The following is a 9,137-nucleotide window of genomic DNA, read 5'->3' on the forward strand; positions in this document are numbered from 1 at the left end:
CGCATGCGTTTCCCAATAGTTTCATTGTGGGAAAGTCCGTGTGCTTTATTACCGCTAAACTTGTACAATAGGGGGGGGGGGGGGGGGGGGGGGGGGAATCGTGTCTGTGGGACCAAAACTGTCCTCGCGGAGCTCACGGTTACCTTCCCGACAACAGCGGCCACTGTGGCCACAGGTGGTGATTACAGGATGCTGGTGCGTGATACTCTGTTATTTGCCCTGGATGTAAAACAAACCTGCAGCTTTCCATGTAATAATCCAGGAAAACATGTAAAATTACCCACAGCTGCAACAGCAGTTGCCACATATCTGGAATGTGACAGACATCCACACTTCAAATATGAAGCTCCCTTTCATGTTTCAGACATCCACAATTTAAATTTAACAGGAGCATCACTTCAACACATCTCATCTTATTTTAAGTTATGAGTCGGGAAAAAAAGGAGACATCTGAATGCTTACAGTAAAATGTAGTGTCTCCGCCCACCGTTGAACTCAAAATAACACTCATGCACGGAGTGCAGAACATCATTTATGACATCATCAAGCCAAGGAGTCACAAGAACAAATCAGATACACACAGATCTCATTTGCATATTACATCTTTATTCATCGATGCCTAAACCCCAGCATTAAGATTTATTCAATGCTACAACAGCAAAGATCTATTACGTCCTAAAATGGTCACCGGGTCTGCTGCGCCCAGCAGATTTTATTGCATTAGTTCTACATTTTTTAAAAAAAAGGAATCATCCAAAATGTAACGTTTGTTTAAGAAAGGCTCATGTGGAAATATTTGTACATATACTGCTACTGTCAGGTGTCAAAATGTTGTTACATAAACTGGATTTCCTGAAACACTTTCTCACCCTGGACGGGGCTCCTCACACTGGCCAAACCTTTCCCGTCTTAAATGAAATCAGGGCGTCGTTGAATTCAATGATGCGCTGAACATTTTGGAAATTTTATGAACCTACTTGGCAACCGCCATTGCAGTAAACACCCAGCGCTTCCTCTTGAGCATAATTCTGAAACAAATCTGCCGTACATCAATTAAAATAAAAGTCAGGTGGCCAAAGTGAGTAATAAAGACTTTTTGCAAACTTCTTTTGTTCACTTTCTTAGAAACAGTTGGCGAGATGAGAAAATAAATACCACTCATGTCCCGTTAAAAATGAAGCTACAGCCAGCTAGCGGGGAGCTTAGCTTAGCATTAAGACTGAAAAGGGAGGAACAGCTAGCATGGTTTTGACAAATGTAAACAAATGTACCAAGTAGCACCTGTGCAGCTCACGGCTTAACAATATTGATTCAAACCATTTCCTTCGCTTTCTTGGGGAGAGTTAGCAGGATGAGAAGGTAACTCCCGTTCCAGTTCATATAAAAAGAAGCGCCAGCCAGCAAACAGAGAGATTAGCTTAGCGTTTAAGACTGGAGGAGGAGAAAATGGTAAGTTTGGACAGAAACCAACAAATCTGCCTTGAAGCAGCTCTAAAGCTCACTAACGACAAACTTACTATTTCATCTGTACAAAAACAAAGTGGAAAAAAATAGTTACAAGTACTTGTAGTTACTTTAGTTTTTTTAGACTTGTAATTTTTTTTGTTTTCAATATTCAGTACATACTTCAAATCATAGTATTGCTACTTTTTGCCTTCATCCATCTCTGTTGGTCAGGTACAGAAACATTACTGAGCAATGTTTTCATTGTTAGCAACAGTGCACTATTAGCGTAGCACGTTTTATGCTAAACCTGCTGGCTGGCTATCAAGATGGTTTACTTGGCGATGAATGTGAATGATAGAGCTTTTCTACCACCGTCTGACAGATACAGTACCAGGTACATTCTTTATGCATCCAATATTTTCACTGTAAAAACAGCTCAACTTGGAAAATACGTTTGCTAATTGATTTAGCATTGCTAGCTTAGCTCATTTAACGCCAAGCCCACTGCTAGCTCTCAACATTTTTTCCTTTAACTAACAAATATAAGTGGTATGAATCTTTTCATCTTATTCCCGGCAAGAAAACAAACACATTTCTCAATCCTCCAGTTACACGTGACTCAAATTAAAAACCTGATAAAATGTTAATCTGGTGGAATACTAGCGATGACACAGAGCGCACCCCGAAGAAGAGGAGGGGCTGTGTAATAACGTGAACATGTGGTACCCTGGCACGCTCATCAGTATTTATCAATTCATTCCCATTTCATTGGGAAAAGAGAGGAGATGAACTTTAAATTCATTTGCTTGTGCAGAGCGACTGATTTCAAACGTGACTGAACGAATACGAGGACCTTTTCATTCTGTAGCCTGTCGTCATCAACATTTAAAAACTCATTCAAGGTTCCCCTGCGGGCAAAAGTGTTTCCTTACGACTTCAGCTGGAAGATAATGGATGTTCTTTCTGTTCTTTCAGAAGGACGTTTCTCTGAGCTCCTTCACAATCAGAACGACCAGCAGAATCTGTGACATCACGACCTTTCTAGAGTCAATTCAGATCCGATCAATCGGGATTTGTGGTGAAGCAGAAGTAACGAGGGAGAAGCAGTAAATGTACTTAAGACTTTTAAAAACACCACATGTGAGATTTTTATGTCTTGTCAGACAAACGCTTGTGTATCTGGAGCACAATTCTGAAAAGGTTCTGTCATCGGCAACAAGTCCCGCACTTAAGACCGATTATAAATGGCGCCGGGGAGGCTTCCCGTTCAAAAATACCCTTCATTTCCAACACATCAGGGAGTCTCAGTTCATCAGGGTCATGTTTTCCTGCATCACCATCGACACAAACTGGAGTTTCCTCCAATTTCATCTCTTTCTCTCTCTCTCTCTCTCACACACACACACACACACACACACACACACACACACACACACACACACACACACACACACACACACACACACACACAGCTCACTGAAGCGACAAATGTGAATTAATGTGGCACTAAAAGTCGTCCCCAGTGAACCATTTAAGCCTGTATGTATCAGTAACTTTTGAAGAACACATTAAAATGTCATGGAATTTAATAATGGCAGCCTCCAGACCTGCAAAATGGTTTCCAAAAAATACACGAGGAATTGAAGATTTGTTATTTGTTTGGGTTTTTTTAGGAAAGGTGGTGGAAACCTGCTTCACGAACACCTGAATATCAAAGTTCACGTGGTTCACTCCAGACAGACTTCCTGTTCGAACTGATTTTCTAATTCGTGCTGGTGTCCTGTCCCACACACCCACACAGCTCGGCGTTCACTCCAATCACGTGTGCGCTGGTTGGACGTCTCGGGTCACTTTTCACGTGTAAACAGGTGTAACTATTGGAAATGTCGTGGTGAAAGTGTGCACCAACACTACAACCATCAAAGAAACACAGATGTACATTTTCCTCCACTGGATGTGTTGAGATCTACGGTATTGACGACTATCAGCCTCCCCCTGATTTATCAGGCCCCTCTGAACGCTCCCAGATGACAAATGGAGCTTCGTCCGTCGCTCGCTGAGCTCCCAGCTGCTGCGCCACGGTCCTTCTGAACAAAACACTCACGAATCAGACACGTGGAGAGCCGGTGCTGGAATCTTTGGGCTAGTTTTGATTTCCGTGACTTGGAAAGCACATTTCAAAGAGCTACTGGGAAGAAAAACCCCATTCGTTGGACCGTGGGATTATTCTGACCGGGGAGGTTCTAGGGTGGCTCCGGCGGGAGGGCACCAGTTCACCAGACGCCGCGCGACTTTTTGAATTTCCTGTCAAAACTGCATACAAGTGTTTGTGTATCATTTAAAGAAAACGCTTCTTTGACATTACTGGAAATGTGCCGGTACATCGCATTTACACAGCTGACGCATGCAGGACATTAGCCTAGCTTAGCATCAAACGGCGAGGACGGCTCTCCTCATCCTCGTGTAAATAAATGAAGCAAATTCACATCTGATTTGGAGTGATTCTTTTTATACGAGTGTGAACGCGGTTTCAGGTTACGAGAGAGAAAAAGTTGAGCCGCATTCAAATCAATCTGCAAAAAAAACGACAAAAAAACAAAACCCTTTCACCAAAATGCCAAAGAGAAAAGTGAGAATCAGCTACGTTCCCTGTTCCGCATCTACCAGCCGAATATCAGCAATTAAAGTTAGAACCCCCCTCACGTCATCGTAACCACGCCGACGAGACGGAGGTGACATGAAGATGCCCCTGACAGCGTTACAACCGCGTTTCACCGTTTCATCGTTCATGACGTCCGCTAGCAGACGTGCGCCTTGAGTTCAAGTGACTTCATGACCAAGAAACACCGCATGTTGTGTAATATCTGCTGCCTATGACATCAGAGCATTTTTAATTTCCTGTTCATAACGGCCTTTTTCATGCAAATCCAGGGATTCAAATGAACCCAGTTAAAAGGTGGGATGTGTTCTATAATTTAAAATGAACTACACATGATAAAACGGAGCTGAGTCAGCAGGTAACTGCTTCCCTCACTTGGGCTGTTTTTGAGGTCGTGAGGCGGAACTTGTTCCCACAGATTCATCCGAGTGTGGGAACAACACACGCAGCACCTCGTGACCTCGAAACAACCCCACTGAGGGAACAGGTTGTGTTTCACAGCCATGATTTCTCCCTCCGTGGCGGCTCGGGGGCTCTCGAGAAGCAAACACAAACAGAAGCGAATTCTCCATTTGTGTACTTGTTTCACTCGTGCAATAAATAAAAAAGTAAAATATTTCCATTTGTTGAGAAACAAACCGAGGCAACAGTCCAAAAAAAACCAAAACAAATCCGACTGAACGGAACCCCAGTGGACGGTGGCCTCGGTGAGCTGGCGCACTCCCGTGTCACCATCCAGGCTGCGCTTGGATGCTTGGAATTCAATTCCACTTCAACAGAACTTCCTTTCTTAAAGGGGCCTCGTAGTTTGCATCTCATAATTGGCGATGGCGATGAGGACGATGTTACCGAGGGCTCTGGGCCTTAAATATTGCTAAGTATCTAATAACCGATTAAGAAAGAGCCGTATAAAAATGCATCGACGAGCACCTGCATGCTGCCGCGGCGTTGGTCTACAGGGAATACAAAATGTACAAAAGAAATGTGCAACAAAACAACCAGGAGGTTTCATACACGTATAAATAAAAGTACAGGTGACATCTGAGGAGGCAGATGGACCTGGAAATGTGATGAGTACCCAGACCCCGGCCACCTTCCTCGCCGTTGATCACTGAGGCCACGCATTCTGTTTCTAAGGCATTTTGAACACCAGTCAGCGAGAAACACGAGTGTTACCGTGCGGTTCCCTTTCTCCCGCTCCAGGATCAATGTTTGAGCCACGGGTACGCCGCGATGGAGGCTTTACTGCGGTCGCCATAGTCATAGAGCAACTCCTCGCCCTCGTCGATGTCCCGGGACGCCACGAGGATGAGGTGAGGGACGCCGTTGATGTCGTGAAGTTTGGTCTGGCAGTTTCCATTCTTGCTGTGATTTATCAGCCTGCCCATGCGATTCGTCTCTTTCGTGGCGTCCACGCTGTTGGAAGCAGAAAGACACGTGAACTAAACGGCCAGAGCGCAGCGACTTTCTGAAATGGTGGAAACTGCGTGATGCGATACAGGGGGTGTTTGTTGGGTGAGTCCAGGGTGGTGGAGGTGCTGAGCGAGTCTATGAGCTGAAGTTTGACCTGAACTGATCATGTTGTTAGCACCATTGGCTACCTCAGACTGACAGTGTTGGTCCATACAGACCGTCAACATTACTGGTTCCAGTAGAGACTGAGAGTCAGTCCAGTTCCATGTTGGCAGTATTTCTACGGAGAGGCAGCATTACGAGCGTCAACGTACCAGAATGTTTTGCAGAGGTACTGGAAGTAGTACATGTAGCAGCCAGTTTCAGGGTTTTGCGCGTATTCCGCCTCCCTCTTCTTGGCGTCGGTGATCTCCAGTAGGTCTCCGTGGTACTCCACCACGTACTCGCCTTTCCGGAAACAGCGAGTGGCGAACACGGCTCTGCCCTTTCCTTCGATATGCTGCACCTTCAAAAACGTGGGAGAGGTTCTGCTGTCAGCTCTGCTGTAGTTCAGTTATCAACATGGGGTTGGAGCGAACTGAACTACGGATGGGATGGAACAGAATTCATCTCCTGTGCAGGAAAGAAGTTCTGTCCCTCAGACGCCTGGTGAACATGAATAACATCACATAAAAAAAACACGCAAGAAATTTCATACAGAAAGAACTAAAAATGTTTCAAGAGAAACTGAGTTTAAAACTCTTTGCCAACAGAACTGTCTGAATATTTTAGTGCGACCTCTTCTAGATTTTAGAATCTGAAATGTTTCAGGAGACCCAGCAGGGACTTGAGAGATGATGGCGGCATGATGGGAACCGGAGCCAGCTAAGTCTCTGGAGGCGTTTCCATGGTAACTGCAGTCAGCATATTCAAGCCTTCTTTATGAAGAAGACGATCATCAGCTCTAAAGACATGGAAGGAGACGGTACCTTCATTCCTTCTTCGATTCCGTTGGTGATGAGATCATCGATGACCTTCTTCTGTTCACACTGGAGACAAAAGGACACGAGAGACGTTGCTCGTAAAAAGAAGGAGATCGAATTTCAGAAGGCAGAAGGAGGAGCCTCAAGGCTCCCTCACAGCCAGGAGGCAGAAGGGAACAGCGGCTGGTTTAAAGACGCTCGCACCTCCTGGCACACACGTAGCACAACACAGGAATCCTGGCACTTTACCTTCAGCTCCGTTTTACTTTTTCTTGAGCTCCGTCTTATAGGATAGAAGTCAGTAACTTTGAGGTTTTGGGAGTTTTCCCCTCGTGCACTGTAGAGGAAGCAGAGACTCTGTGAGATGCATGACCACGTGATGATGTCACTGCTCTGATACACCTGGAGGAAGCGCGTACATTCTGGGGATGGACTTCCTCTGTTTGACGCGGTTGGGGACGCCTCTCCTCTGGCGGCGGTGGAGAGCGCTGCGGTTGTTAGTGTGAAGAGGAGCTGGAGACAAGCTGGTAGCGAGCGGCAGGGCGAGCTCGCCACCGGCGGACTGGAGGAGAGTCTGAGTGTAGTGGAGCTGCGGCGGTGACGGTCGATCTTCCGACCAGCAGGGCGGATGCTGGCTGTAGCTGCTCGCCGTCTCAGCAGAGTCCGACCTGGAGTCTGTTGTGGTGGCGCCGATGAGGTTTGTTCTCCTGCCTGCCGACAGAAACGTCCAGTTCTCTGCTATGACATCATCTGCTAGAACCTGAAAAAAAACCTGCTGTGGCTACGACACGCACCATCTACCGGCTTGGCTGTGCTCCTCTGGAAGAACATCGGAGAACGCCGCTCGTCCTGCGTCATGTTGATTGTCTTGTCATCGTGAACCGGTGATACTGACTTGGTGCAGCTTAGAACGGAGACTGAATGACTGTTAAATACGATTTCCTGTCAATGCAGAAAAACAAGTCAATTATCTTCAGCAGCCAAATAAAACTGCAGCATCGTTTATGACTTGAAAGTGCAGGACTTCAGCTGTGGTTGCTAGGGAACCGGTCCAGCAGTGCTTTGTGGTCACGAGATCAGAAGATAAGTTGCTCCTAGGCTTTGTTGTTTGTGGGAACAAATTAGATCCAGAATTAATGACATTGATTAACTTGTGGCCACAAAAAAATTGAGGTAAAGCTTTAACTCTATGACCACAAAGTAATTAAAGCGAGGGAACGCGTTAAATCATGTGGCCGTTAACGAATAACAATTAGAGAAATCATATTGAGGCATATCATTAACTGTATTGATGAAACATGATTTATCCAGACGCCACAAAACGTAATTATCGGAACAAGTTGGACCTCAAAGCCAGTAATTAATTAAATTAAGGGAACCAGACATGCAAGGTGGCCTCAACAACTTCCATCGAGAGGCCACAAACTTTATTTTTTCTCTTTCTGGTCCTTCCAAGACTTCTTTTTTTCCAAAGATAATCTTATAATCTTTGCAGCTCTGAAGACAAATAAAAGACACATGTCCCCCCTTGTGGACAGACACGCTGGGTGGGCCACCGTGTGTGTGGGAGGGGCCCCGGGGAGGGGACCATGCTGGCTCCACACCCACATCCACCGAGCGTCAGCACAAACAGGCCAACGGGCTTAGGAACCTCTGCCAGTACCGTCAGAGAACGACACCGACGACCGTGGTCGGACACGGACCCCCGCGGAGGAGGGTGATCGGTGCCAGGCGTGAGAGGGCAGTTAGCTTCCAGGCGCCTGTAGGACATGCTAATGCTAGCTAGCCAGATGAGGCTCCTCTTTGAGCTAACTCTTACGAGAGGCGCAGCACAACCAACGATTAGAGTAAACGTCTCCCCGCTCTGTCTCTACCAGCGGGGGCTAATCCACTCAAGCGATCCCTGAGTCTGAGCCTCGGAGCCGCTGATGTTCCAACAATCAAACTTACGCCGTTCATGTCCGACTTGTTTCCGTGGCTCCTCACTCGGCTCTCCGCCTGTCGTTTCGAGGCCAAAATAAACGAAGCCTCCGGCCACTACAGAGGGTAATGTCACCCCACCCGTCCAGCTATGCTCCCGGCGTCCCCTCGGCTCCCTCCGCGGTGGCGGTGACCTCCCCTGGTGCGTTTAAACTGCCAGCAGCTCAACCGATGCAGCGTCCGCAGCTCCGCTCCGCCATCTTTCAACATTGGGGTGAAGCGGAGGCGTAGCAATGTCGCCCCCTGCAGGCGGACGGCGTCTGTTTACCAGAGTCTTTGTCCTCAAGCTCCCTCCTGAGCACGCGTGCATGTCCAAAGCTGTCCTCAACAGGTGCTGTAGACTGTTTGACACGGTTTGTGCATTAACACAAAAATAATCACCAGCTCACCACCTACTTTTCTACTTCAGTTAAAAAACAAACGAACACCCAAAACAGAATACATGAATACACACAAGTTTTATTTCTTATTTCTCATGTTTGCCTCTTGGGCACAAACGTTTCCCTCTCCTCTGTAAATTAAAAGTGACTTGATGCTTCACGTTTCCATGTCACGATCGTTTATGCTGAATATTTCAACGTCTTCCAAAACGCAATTCTGTTTTTCTGTGGCCGCTTCTTAAAATCCGTCTGTCAGTAAGTAAAAAAAAGGAAGCCTTCTAATGTAAAGTCCTGCAC

General features: G+C 46.4%; 1 protein-coding gene across 1 annotated transcript; it reads right to left on the bottom strand.

Moving 5' to 3' along the window:
* Nucleotides 1-593: 593 nt before the first annotated feature.
* Nucleotides 594-8,714, bottom strand: kmt5aa (lysine methyltransferase 5Aa). The gene is made up of 7 exons (XM_086187636.1): nucleotides 8,431-8,714; nucleotides 7,275-7,422; nucleotides 6,900-7,191; nucleotides 6,730-6,817; nucleotides 6,487-6,546; nucleotides 5,833-6,023; nucleotides 594-5,521 (listed from the first exon to the last, which is right to left on the bottom strand). The coding sequence occupies exons 1-7, from the start codon at nucleotides 8,437-8,439 to the stop codon at nucleotides 5,311-5,313; spliced, it is 999 nt and encodes a 332-aa protein (XP_086043762.1). The 5' UTR covers nucleotides 8,440-8,714; the 3' UTR covers nucleotides 594-5,310.
* Between the last annotated feature and the right edge of the window lie 423 nt (nucleotides 8,715-9,137).

The sequence above is a fragment of the Aulostomus chinensis genome, chromosome 19 (genome assembly GCF_037954235.1).
Source record: "Aulostomus chinensis isolate RoL2024-O1b breed Wild chromosome 19, RoL_Achi_v1.0, whole genome shotgun sequence".
NCBI lineage: Eukaryota > Metazoa > Chordata > Actinopteri > Syngnathiformes > Aulostomidae > Aulostomus > Aulostomus chinensis.